Raw genomic sequence first — 14,035 nt, 5'->3', positions numbered from 1 at the left:
GGATATGTGTACCGATTTTCATGCTTTTACTACCAAGTGTCAGGTAGATTCATTTATATGGGTCGGCCATATTGGATTTGGCGGCCATCTTGAAAACGCTGAATTTTTTGCAACGCCTCCAACGCTAATATTAATCAGCATATCAAGGAGGATATGTGTGCCGATTTTCATGCTTTTACTCAAAAGTGCACGATCAAATCACCCATCCGCCGTACTTAAGTAGGATTATTTTATTTCCTGTCCTAGTGCCATAGGAACTGGTTTGGAGTGACACCAGACAGTTGACGTATGATGGGTACCATGAGGCAAAACCAAGAAATGCAGAGGAATTGTGAAATGTAGTACTAATTAAATTGGGCTGCACTACCATTGACTGTCGTCAGACTGATGTCAACTCCAAAATTGAAAGCAAAGTTGAATTTTCAAAAATGTGTTCATTTGTACAGAACATTTTTGAGTTTCCAATTTTTTGCAATGTTCTTGCTTTGAAATAGAATGTGCAGTGTCCCCAATGCATTTTTTCTAATGAAAGTAGAATTAATTTGAAGAATTTTGACATTTATTCACTCTTTGTAAAGACACTGCTATTATTTTCAGCACTACTGTATTTTAATGCTGTGAAACAGGTCTTACCGTCCTCCAGGTCCCCCAGACATAGTGTGGTTTGCAGCAGTTCCCCCTTTATGGCCTTGATCACAACGACTCATCTGTGGTGCTGTCATTGGCCTAAAAGAATAACAACATGAAGTGCAAAATGTGTTTTGATGTATATCTCTTCACATTAACATCACTTTGATGTCATAGCTTGGTAGTATCCTGGTGATGCCATTCAAAAATGTTAGAGCCAGCCAATTAAATTCAGTGACTAAGTTACCACACAAGGCAAGCTTACATCTTAGCAGTGCTTCACTGCATCATTACCAAATTTTATCAACACTTCTTGCATGCTAAGTACAAATTTGTTTCAATTGACAATTTGCTAATTTTGATTACAATCCATTCTTGAAAGAAAACTCTGGGAGCAGATATATACAAATGCAATGCTACAAATGCAAAACAATCATCAGCAGTAAGATTCTGAAGGCCATACTGAAATTCACAGAGAGGATCCAGTTCCTTTCTTTCTCCACATGTAGGCATTTGCATGACTTTAGCTAAATCTTGGTTTCATCAGTCCATGAACTTCCTTACAACTTTAAATATGGCCTTAAGATTCTAATACCTCTTCAACCTCTGTTGCTCAGTGCACCTGTAGCTTCTTTCATTCACAGACAGTACTTTTCAAAATGTTGTACTTGCTGTGTCCAATGTTTGTAGGACAGATCTGAATGATTTTCCTGCTTTTCTCATCTACTGCTTTTCTCCCATGGGCAGTTATTTGATGCTGGTTTATGAGTGATTCTACGATTCGACTGCGCTTTTGGCAAAAGCAAAATGTCAATTATCAGTATTTTTTTTCAACTTAATGACCTATATGTTTACATAGTGTATATATTTCATCCAAACACACAAATTGCCAAGCTTAATCTTAAATCATTTGATAAATACTCCAATGAAAGCGAACATTTGCTTGATTATTTTGTCAACAGTGCTATGGACAAATACTATGTCATTTCAAACATATATAAAAATACTACAAAGTTGAAACAACATACGTTTGAAAGTGCTTATGTCCCTTAACAATAATGTTGTCATTAATCTGTGCAATTGATATAGAAAATGTGATTGTTGAGCTTCATAAGTAGGATTGTATGATCAGTGGCGGACTTAGCAATTTGGGGGCCTAAGGAGAAGTTAGCTAGGGGGCCCATCGGCCCACCCAAGTGTGCATTGTAATTGGCAATGCGCTTATATTTATTGTATTAGATACAATCATAACAGAGTAGATAAGGGTTAGGGTTAGGGTTATGATATAGGGTCAAAATCCCTTATCGGTACCCCTCCCGATAACTTTTAGAGGTCATAACTCTGGCTAGGAAGGTCACACAGACAAGAGACACATATGTTCATCTAGCTCCCATCTCGCCATCTTTCTACGACTTTCGGGGCCGGAGCTACGGACAGTCAAAGTTTTGTTTTGGCTGTAGAATTTCCCCAGAAAGTCAGAGAGAGATGGGACCACAATTTTCTTTGGTTACAGCACCATTGGATGACACCCCCAGCCCCCCCCCCTCTTTGTCCACTATTCCCTGACTTCATGTTATGAGGATGACGGTTTGTTTTTGTGTTTGTTTGTTCATTTTTTTGTTTTTAAAAACCTAATAAAAAGTTAATCACAAAAAAAATAGAGAGATGGGGCCAAGACAGGTGTGTTCCTTGACCCTGAATTATGTCTAGTGGAAAGCATCGCCGAGTCTCTACGATGTACCGTTCCGGAGATATTCGCGATCAATGTTTTCCCATTGACGGTAACACGGCTTGAAATTTCAGCCATTTTTATGGTGTTGTGCTAACTGGGGACCTCAGAAGTTCCACCACAACACCTTAATCAATTCATGTATTTGTATGCTTTATCTATGTTTTTCTACATGTGATTTCTGATTCAGATTCTTATGAATATGTTGATAACACACTTGACAGTCAATTTTCCCGCTATGAGAACATGAAAAAGAATGGATTAAATTATGGAAGGATGGAGCTCAAAACTTACCAAAAAGTCTTCCCATATCCTGCCAAAGAGGTTATGACATCACGTGAAGTTATTCGTATGGCCTAAGACCACACCATTACTGATTTATGGAGGGGGTTTCAGACCGTGACACGGTTAGCACAGTTTTCGTGGACACACACAAAATGGCAAATTTCATGTACAATTGAAAGCACAGTGGTCTTTCTGACAGGTTTGTCATATTGTGATGATTTCTGTGAATCAACATGTGCAATAGTCTTGGGCAAAACAAGTTTCTTTACATGCTAATATGAAGACTGAATCTGACATTTGGAAAACAGGACGGCATGAAAACACCCAAAACCAGTATTAAATATTCATTTTTGCTGAGGGAAATAATGCCATGTCAACACTTTCTATATTATATGAAAGGTAAATGTGTGCTAATGTCCAAAACATCATTGGATGCAGTAATAGTTAGTGGAATTGGCAAATAAAATCCATGGACTTAAAAGCGCAGTCGTATCGTAGAATCACTCTTATACTATTTGATAAGAAATACTATCTATATATCCAATACTATCCAACTATCCAAAACTTTTGCTCACATGAAAACATGAAACAAAGTGTGGCCTGTCCTGAGTTGTTTCACACATTACACATTATTTTAAGAGGAAATAAAAGCTGACGTTGTGAACTCTTGTATCATATTGATAATTCAGTCTTAAACTTGTCTATGATGGCTCATTGCATTCAATAATAAAATTTAAATAATAAAAATCTCATAACCTAATGGTGCAGCCATCATTAGGTTATCTCGTAATTATGAGATAATTATCTCAAAAGTATGAGATAACGATTATAATTAGATACTCTCATTATCTCATAATTGTGAGATACTCCCTCATAATTTTGAGATAATTATCTGAATTACGAGATACTATCTATTATTGAGATATGAGATACTATTTTTTATTATTGAGTGAATGCAACGAGCCATCGTAATACGACAGAGTATTACTGCCACATTTAAATAATAAAAAAAAAAATGTCACAATTCTGAGATACTATATTGGAATTGTAAGATAATATCTCAGAATTGTGACTTATCTCGCAATTCTGACTAATTATCTCACAAATCTGAGATATGGTGGTCCGTGTAACGCTTTGCAGTGCTTTGATCCATTTTCCCAATTAAAAGATGAAAAATGGGGTCAAAACTTCAATTTTCCAGACAACTCGGAAAACGGATAATTGGTGTTGTTATTTCATTTCATTTTAATTTGTTGGTGGCTTTTGAAAGAGTAAATACGCGAATTTGAAACCAAAGTAAAATGAGTTCACATTCCAATTTTCCATATCTACGTTGTGACTCGTGGACTAATGCCGTGTCCAGACCAAGAGCGAACTACGCTGCCTGGTAGCATGGGTAGCAGAAGAAGTTTCGCCTTGAATTTGCTGTATTCATTCCAGACGCAGCATTGACATGTTTGATTCAGCTAATCATATAACGGCTCTGGCTTGACAGGCTGGGACATTCGTTGATATGAACATTCCAATTGGTTTTCGCAGAACCGCGTCATAGCGAATTCGTTTGCGAATTCGCTTTGGTAGCGCTGGTCGCGTGCCCTCCATAGAGAAATAATGACTTCCATCGCTTCATTTTCTCCTGGTCTGTACACGGCATTAACCATGCACCCGTGGGGGGGGAGGATGTCTTGGCTCCAGATGTGTTCTCAGAATTGCGTGCCTTCAGGCATGCATTAAAATAACCAACATCATCCTTTACTGACGAAGCGCTCGTAGACTATTTTGGCCTGAGTCTCAAACTCGTCATCTGTGCTGCAAATTCTGCGGACGCTCAAAAGCCGAGGTAGCCTAAACTATTTTCATAGCCGGCGGATGGCTACCTGTGCGTTAAGAGGCTATTTCTCTCTGTCACATTGCGATAAACCGACGTCTTGCAGCACAGATGACGAATTTAACACTTTACAAAATAGTCTACGAGCACTTCGTCAATGGGATATGATGCTGGTAATTAATGCATGGCTGAAGGCACGCAATTCGGCGCGCAGTGCCCTGGAGAAACGGGTGCGTAACCAAGAGTAACCAAGACGACTGGCCATGGTTAGGCTAATACATTTTCACTGTAACCTAATTAAATAAGCTAACTCTAGGCTACTCTCCGTTTAACAAAACAGGCTAGGTATTTGTGCCCAAATATAGCCTATGCGGCATTGGCAACACCCAGCATCACCGTTTAAACAGTTAATATTCACCAGCCGCGGGCGGGATACAGCCTGGCCGGCGGTTACAAAACAATTTTTTCAAAGACTTTTCTCCACCACCATATCCACACCACCATGACTTCTTGAGAGATACTTGCTATGGGTAATCAGGGCACATTAGACACTCCAATCTGTCAGGCCCCACTACCACTGCACAGGGCTGAGCTAATACCAACCAGCCTGCCCAGATACCACATTCCATGGGCACTAAGCATCAGTAGGCACCCCGACAGTACCAGTCACATAGCCTGATGAACCAGCCTAAATGTGAGACCGGATTAATTTAGTCTGGCCACGATGAACGATACCTCCGAAGATTGTGGATGAGAACCACCTGTTATTTTTTCAAACCGTTCCGGCACTCTGACCAATCTGTGATCTTTGCCGTTGATGTGCTTTCCCAACGGTGTTGCGAGGTTCGTCGTCACTCCCTCAAAACCCCGTCCGCTTTGATTCAAAACAAATCGCTGCGTTGTGATTGGTTTTGCCTGACTCAGGGCACAACGTTCAAACGTTCTCAGATCCGAGGCCAGACCCACTCGCTATAGCTGAAAAACTTCAGCATCTGCCGCTGCCAGCTGAGGGCCAGTGATTACACCCGCCCGCGGTTCCAATCAATGAGCCCCGCGGGCGGGTTCCAATTAACAATCAGACAGCCACGGGCGGGTTGGTGCAACATCCAATCAGCATGCAGTTCTGTACTGCACAGGTGCAGTTTGTTATTGAAGCTGAAGTGTAAAAGTGTACATGCTGCCCAATATTCGCCATATTTTTGGCGTTTTTCCGCAGAACAAGTCAACTGATTTCTGCATAATGTCACAAAATCCTCGGAAAAGAATATGCAACACGGCTGAGGCGAGCGCTGAACCAACAGTATCCAGTGACGGGGACGAAACAGACGATGAATGGGAACCTGACAGCTTTTGAATTCATCCCTGGACGAAGACTCTGGGTAAGTACCATGGACTGCGCTTCTGTGTATTACTGAGCGTTTTTTTTTTTTTAGTCAGACCGGGCCAAGAGCTGTTCGGTCGGGGTAACATGTTTTGAAAGTCTCTGTGCATTGTTTTCTATTACAGAGATGAATACATACTCCCATCGAAGAAGATTGGGGGCAAAGGAGTAGGCCGGCCGCGCGGTAGGCCTCCTGGACGTGGCAGAGGTAGAGGAAGAAAGGGTAGAGGCAGAGGTGGAGGCAGAGGCAGAGGACGAGGAGTCGGCCGCCCGCCAGGAGGAAGGGGGAGAGACTTTCCCCAAACTGAAGATGGACGTGGATGGCAGGACACAGAGGTACAAGATATACTTCCACAACAACCAGTGTTTAGACCAACTCATACTCCTGGTCCGCAAGTTATTACTGAGGGAAATTATTCCATATTGGATCTCTTTCGCCTATTCATCTCCGATGCAGTTTTACATAAGGTCCTCAGTAACACAAACAAATTTGGGAGACAGAGGTATGCATATCTTTGGGAAGAACTGACCATGGCAGACATGTTCAGCTATCTATCTCTGATCATTTACATGGGTCTTGTTCACGCCCCAGCTCTTACAGACTACTGGCGAAGGGCAGAATTGTATAGCTTTCCTTGGGCTGGGTCAACCATGTCTGGCCGTAAATTCAGACGAATCTCCACCAATATCCATCTGTCTGACCCTGATGATGACGAGCTCAATGCAGCTCGGAGAGGCACCCCTGAGTTTGACCGCCTTCAGAAGATTAAACCCCTATACTCTGATATCCGGCAAAGCTGCATTTCCAACTTCCAGCCAGTCCAGAACATTGCCATTGACGAACGAATGGTCGCCTCCCGTGCCAGGATAGGAATCCGGCAATACTGCAAAGATAAGCCATCGAAATGGGGGTACAAATTGTTTTTGCTAGCAGACTCACAATCTGGGTACACCTGGGACTTCATTGTTTATGAGGGGGAAAACAAAGCAGGATCTGGAAAAGGGCTGAGCTTTGACTTAGTCAGTTTTGGGGACTGGCTATAAGCTCTTTGTGGACAATTTTTATACAAGCCTAATGCTGTTCCAGCAACTGCTGGATGAGAACAAGATATGGGCATGCGGTACCATTCGCAAACACAGGATCGGGTTCCCAAAAGACAGATCCGATGCCATTAACAATTGCCACCCAAGGGGTACGATACGTTGGATACGGGAGGGAAGTCTGCTGTTTGTACAATGGAAAGACACTCGTCTAGTTCGGATGTGTTCCAGCATTCATCAAGCCCACAGCGAAGGCAGCACGATACAGCGCAGGGCATATGGAATGTGGAACAATTGCCGGTACCTCCTGCAGTACAAGACTACAATTTTCACAAAAAAGGAGTTGACTGGTCTGACAGTTTGATCGGTTACTACCAAGTTCTTCACAAGACGAGGAGGTGGTACAGATCTTTCTTTTACCACTTTATTGACATTGCCATAGTGAACTTGTTCATCCTCCACAAATACATGATGGAAAGCCCTTATTTCAGAAAGCCTTCCGTGAGAAGCTAATTCTGGAGCTCCGGTGCGCTGGACATGGTGAAATTGTCCCCTCTCCTCCGCGAGCGCCACCACCACTAGCTCCACCACCTGATGCCTTGCATATGCCCGCACACTTCGGGGAAGATGGCACAGAAGGACGGCGACAGTGTGTGAATTGTAGACAGAAGACACCACGTCTATGCACCACATGCGACGTTACCCTGTGCATGGTACCCACGAGGAACTGCTACAAGTCCTGGCATATAAAGGCCAGGCACTAAGGTGAGTACATTGACCTCCATGAGGGGGGCGGGGGGTGCACATTGCCTGGGCTTGAAGAGCCACAACACCTCGCACAATAAGCACACTAGCTCCAACTCTGATGACCACCACAGCCAGGACCGGGTATCCGAGGACCGTCAGCCCGAAAATGTGTGCTATAGATCGGTGACTGGTCTCAGTAGGATGCAAGACATCCAAATTTTTCCTGTTTTTACGCGTTTTCAGTGGATCCTTTGTCCTGGACTTTTCATAAGACTTGAGGCAAGTTTTTTTTCCTGTTTCATCGGGAGAACTGCTTTCGGAGTGACATTTATTTGGATTAACATTCATTTTCTCATTTTTTCCCCAAGAAATGTTGTGTTTTATTCCAAGTAGATTTGTAACAAAACACAAGAGTGCTCTTTTGACTATTTAGTGACAAACTCCAGACTCGTAGCTTTCAAACAAGAGCATGGGTGTTAGTGTAGCACAAACAGGGATATGACTGCAACCCCTGGCGTAAAAGAAGCCAAAAATGTATAAAATGTGTGTGACAGTTAAGTGGTTAAGATCATTGACAGTGCGTAAAATATAGCCTACATTAGGCTATTAAATCATGCCCCAAACTTAAGAGTGTAGCCTACTAGCTGAATTGGAAAGTTTGCGGGTTGGCCTACTGAGCCTTCTGTCAGATCTGTATGCTCCGTCTCAAGCTGACTTGCCATCCGTTTTGAACCCATTTTTCATCTTTTTCATATGAATTCGGAAAATGGATCAAAGCACTGCAAAGCATTACACGTACCATCCTATCTCAGATTTGTGAGATAATTAGTCAGAATTGTGAGATAATAAGTCACAATTCTGAGATATTATCTTACAATTGCGAGATAGTATCTCAGAATTGTGACTTTAAAAAAAAAAAAAACAAATGTGGCAGTAATACTCCGTTGTAAATTCTAAAGCCATGGCATGTTTTTTTCACAAAGAAATGAAGGGAGCAGTGCAGCAAGACAGTACCATTCTCAGGGTACCTCAGTCATGGAGGAGGATGGGGGAGAGCACTGGTTAATTACTCCCACCACCAACCTGGCAGGTCGGGAGTCATGACGGCAACCTTTGAGCTGCAAGTCTGATGCCCTAACTGCTTACCCATGACTGCCATTCATGGCAAGATATGCCGAGTCAATGCAACCATCATTAGGCTATCTCATAATTATGAGATGACTATCTCATAATTCTGAGATAATTATCTCATAATAACGAGATACTATCTCAAAGTATCTCGTTATTATGAGATAATTATCTCAGAATTATGAGATAACCTGGTGACATTTTAGTATTGAGTGAATGCAATGAGCCATCGTAGAAATGTGTGAAAGAAGGTGATTATAAATATACCTTGTCAAAGCCTCAACACTGTAGAGCAAGGCCTGTAGTGACGTGGCCAGAGCTGCTATTGCAGCAATTTCATCCCTGGCTGCGCACGCAGATTCTAGAGCCACCGTCGTCTTCTTCAGTTTTTGCAAATAGCATGGGACCAATGCCTCCAGAACCATCAGCATCTGTAGACTAAACAAATGGCATAAAGCATCTTAGTTTTGAGGTATTATATTAATGTGGTATGTGTAGTGTGTACCCAGTGCTGATTTTTGTTTAAAAATAGATATATTGTGAGAAAATTGAGGACTGTTTTCCATAGAGATTTGTTCCATAGTGAGACTTTGAATCTTTTTTTAAACAAGGCAGACTGCCCACAATGCTGGTATGCATGGGTATGGCAAAAAATACTTAATTATTTAGAGACTTTAATGTTGATACACCAGTGTGAAAAACACTGTATGGAACCTTCCCTAAGTACACTATGGACACTACCACAGGGCTATTGACTGAAATGTGACCCATGAAACAAATCTAAAAAAAGTCGGGACAGGGCCAGGTGTTATTTTTTAGACTTATCCAATTTACAACATGTTTTGGCCCTGTCCCGACTTTTTTTAGATTTGTTTCATGGGTCACATTTTAAAGGAACACATATTTCCCTGAAAACAATACTTTGCTTGCCATACAGCCAACAGCTGATATGTTGACCTTGTGCTATTGTCCATCTTATGCATGAATTGAATGTTTTGAAGATGGCAGCATTTTACTTTTATTCACAAAAAGTGTCACTAAGTGTCCCAACTTTTTTGGAATATGCTTGTATGTCATTAACCTTAAGCTCCGCATACTTAACGTGCGTAATTTGGCGCATTTGGCGCGAGAACCATTAAAATGTGGAAGACCATTCATAGTCAAAAGCACCATTTACAGGCGCTTGCTTTGGAAGTGTGCCCTCTGCTGTTCATGAGAGAAACAGCAGAAATCGGCGGTTGAATCAGATGCAGCGGTTGTAGAGATCTAAAATAGAAAGCCAAACACGGCTGCTGTAGGGCTATACTGAACGTCTGACTTATGACTTACCACAATAAAACATAGATTTTTGTTGTAGCCTACATTGCCAGATCATTCCAAGACCATGTGAAAGCATTGTTCTGGCTGCAGAATTTATAAATAGATCGCCAAACACAATGTGCTTATAGCCTACTGAACAAAGTAGGCCTAAAAAATTGTTTCACTGAACAACATTTAAGGGAGAAGATAAAATAACTCTCTAAGACATTTTATTATCCTCAAAATGATGCAGGGTCCATTCCGTAGTACAGTAGGCCTAGCTGTAGCCTATATCTCTTCGCAACTCCTGCTTTGTCTGCCTACCTGCATGGTCGATTGGTCTTTTTGTCTTGGTTTTTAGGTGACACTTTCGCTAAGGCACATGTGACACTATGTACACTTTTGGGGGGGGGGGGGCACCGCTGGCGACGTGTTACCCTCCATCTCTCTTTTCTTTCTTTGGCCCCAAGGAATACAATGACACTGTACTAGGCAGAGAGACAATGGACACTAAGGGACACTTTACTGGCCACTTGTCTTGGCTTCTATTTGCCACTTAGCTAAGGCACATGCGACACTGTGGACACTTTATTTTATTATTTTTGGTGTGTGTGTATGTGTGTGTGTGTTTGTGAGTGTGAGAGAGAGAGAGAGAGAGAGTGTGAGAGATATGCCTGGGCAAATGTATGTAACAGTGAGCTATATATGGTTATTTTATGTGTAAGTATGTGTGTAACAGTGAGCTATATATGGTTATTTTATGTCTAAGTATGTGTGTAATGTCTTGTGAGCAATGTCTTTATTTATGTATATGTGTATGCTACTTGACACCTTAATTTCCCCCTGGGATCAATAAACGATACTCTACTCTACTCTACTCTACTCTACTCTACTCTACTCTACTCTACTCTACTCTACTCTACGCCAAGTTACAAAAAATGTGGGGTGCATGACCTCGCGCCGCGGCAGCTTGCGGAGGGGCGTGTGGCGTCATTTTGAGCGCACGCCATCGTCGCCAGGGAGGTATGAATGAGGTTAGCGCCAGTTGCGTTAACTATGAATCCGCCTTTAGTGTGCATTGTATTGCATATTCTCCACCATACACAGGACGTGAACTTTGAATGGCTACATTTTGGAATGACAATATTTTAGATTTTATTAACTTACCTCCTGAAGGACTCTGGTGCATATGCAACAACTGTCACACAAAGTTTGATGGAGTCACTAATGGAGAAGGCCAAATCCTCATTGCCATAGCAAAAGTCTACAAATAAACAGGGGGAAAATAAAATGTTATTATTATACTAGCTATATTATTACAGTCACTTTGCTGTAGGTGCGCATCACACAGACTCATGTAGTACTGGTACAGTATTGGTAAATCCCAGAGCCTGACAGGCTGAAGGGTCATTGACGTTTTTAGTAGTAGTCAGGGGGGCAATTTTACTATTGAATGGTTATCTATTTTTTTATATTGTATTGTACTGTATTGTATTGTATTATACATTCCAACATACTTTGGTGAAATGAGTGTGGTCAAATGAGTGTTCATTAGCTCAGCATGTAGGTCACTGTCAACAAGACTGTTAATTAACCAACCTGGTGATGTGATCAATTTTAGTGGTAAATGATTGCTTTGCCGTCTTAACAAACTTAATGGGTGACATGGGATTATTTGGTGCCAATTGTTTTGTTTTCTGTGAAAACTTCTGTTTTAATGTTAGTGAGAAATATAACGCTTGTCAGTTTAAGTGTTTCTGAAAAAAATTAGGAGGTTCATGAGGGCAAAAAAAATAATAATCTGAATTACCTAGCGACCGTAACGGCTTTTCTGCCTTCACAAGCTCAAGAACATCAAGAGCATCGTCAGTTTCACCCTCCAGAGACAGCAGTAGATCAAAGAGACACTGGGCTGAGACACCTTTGGATAAGCCACTGCTGCTGCTGATCTGTTAAACACATGAACACATGTGTATACAATACTGTATATGCAAAAGCATTTCATCTTACTCAACATTCACAGACTAGTAGTTCAACTCTTGAGGATGATGATGTATAGTACAGTACATGAGTACAGGCCAAAAGCTTGGACACACCTGCTCATTCAAGGATGGCAAATGCCTAAAACAAGTTTTAAATGTCTTTAAGCTCTGGTTTTACAATTCTAATCAGTTATTTGATTACTTTTGTGTTCAATAAAGACTGACTTGACTGACTGGGTAGACAAAATATAAGCTTGTTAAAACCTGTGGGACCATCAGTTGTGTTGTGTAGAAGTCAGGTAGATAGACAGCTGACATTGCTGTTGGACAACTGCTAGAACTGATTTTTTTTTTTTTACTAAGCACATAGTTCTATGTGTTCATGCACATATAATTTTGATGCCCTCCATGAGAATCTACAATAAAGGCCTACTGTAAATACCCATGAAAATAAAGAGAACACATTGAATGGGGTGTGTCCCAACTTTTGGCCTGTACTGTAAATCTACAATTCAAATAAAAAAAGAACTCACATTGAACTCCAACAGCGGTGCAACACTGGCAAACAGCTGTAAGACAAAAGGCTTGCGATGGAGGATGTAGAACTGTCTGCAACAGAACTCAATTCCTTTACTTAACAGTGGGTTGTTTTCATAATCGGAGTACACCTGTACAAAGACACAGCCACCCACACAAATACTACAGGTTAAATAATATCTTCCTTATCTAACCCTGCTGCTAAAGCAGTTTACACAGAACACATTTAAAACAATGGGCACATTCTTGATGACAGTGTGCACACAAAATGACAATGCATTCAGTGTTGGAAGATTGGAACTTCAGCCAACGCCTTAAAATATGTCTGCCCATATACAACCATACAAAGTTGGTACAGCTACTGTCATTGACATGCAGACACAAAAGACCAGAGAAGATAGTTATCATTTGGCTATTGGAGGTCAGATTGAGGGCTGAAAGTTCTGAACACATTCAACACAGTGGACACATTTGTGATAGCACATGCTGTAGTAGAACATTCTAACCAGAATGCACTATAATGGCAAAATGAGCATTCGCCATCACGAACACGCCCAATCACATTATGCATATGATTATGAATATCACCATCTTCACTGGAAGAACACCAGTGACGTCAGGAGTTAGGCCCAGGCATATTTACTTGATGGACATTAAACACAAATGTATTCATTTTGTTGACATGGCTATGAAAGTGTTCACAGGTGGTGAACAAGAGGGCTGCTTGACATGTTCATTGTGAACAGGGGGCGGTCGGCCAGACAATCGCCCGCTACTATGGCACTATCATCACCACGTTATTAAGCATTAGTGAAGTGGCTCATTTTGCGTCACCTGCAAAATTGTCGGCAAAATCCACTGGTATCCACTGAGGGAAAACAGGTGGTTAAAATGCACCGCTGTGTTGATGGCAGTAGCTGTGTACTGTCTGAGGAGGGCACTGTCTTCTGGGTGTAAAAGCAGTGCGCCATTCAACACGTTCAAGAACAGCATCATCTCATCTCCCCACGGGTGCTCACTGGGCATGCCCAAGAACATCTCCTCCAGTAGTTTAATCCACAACATTTTGTGAAGGGTGTCCAAGCCAAATAGCTCTTTTCCTGCAAAATAAAACACAGACACACAGGTTTAAGTCATTAACCCCCAACAACAACTGATATAAAAAAGATTCTACATAATTTTAGTGACAGTGTAGATATTGTATCATTGGCTTAATACTAATTTGTGGAACAGCTGATACACATTCATACGAAGCCAGCACTGCACTTGTGCAGCCAAGGCAGTCAGATGTTAATAGTACATGAAAGCAAATATACAGTGGCTTTACAAAGACCACACTCCCCTGTTCAAATGCCAGGTTTTTGTGATGTAAAAAGTGACAGAAAGACAAATAATTTTACATCATTTTCCATCTTTAATCTGAACCATTATCCCGTAAAATGCAATTGAAA

At 41.4% G+C, this 14,035-nt stretch overlaps 1 protein-coding gene across 1 annotated transcript in view; it reads right to left on the bottom strand.

Annotated features, from left to right (window-relative positions):
* LOC134463615 (protein unc-80 homolog) overlaps positions 1–14,035 on the bottom strand; it is a 179,701-nt gene that overhangs the window by 55,846 nt on the left and 109,820 nt on the right. The window contains exons 46-51 of the mRNA XM_063216795.1: positions 13,419–13,684; positions 12,581–12,715; positions 11,876–12,014; positions 11,233–11,329; positions 9,034–9,204; positions 634–726 (exon numbers count right to left, since the gene is read on the bottom strand). Of these exons, the coding sequence (XP_063072865.1) occupies positions 634–726; positions 9,034–9,204; positions 11,233–11,329; positions 11,876–12,014; positions 12,581–12,715; positions 13,419–13,684 (901 nt within the window). The remainder of the gene's footprint in view (positions 1–633; positions 727–9,033; positions 9,205–11,232; positions 11,330–11,875; positions 12,015–12,580; positions 12,716–13,418; positions 13,685–14,035) is intronic.

This window comes from Engraulis encrasicolus, chromosome 15, assembly GCF_034702125.1.
Source record: "Engraulis encrasicolus isolate BLACKSEA-1 chromosome 15, IST_EnEncr_1.0, whole genome shotgun sequence".
NCBI lineage: Eukaryota > Metazoa > Chordata > Actinopteri > Clupeiformes > Engraulidae > Engraulis > Engraulis encrasicolus.
This window is presented reverse-complemented; position numbering and strand designations above follow the sequence as displayed.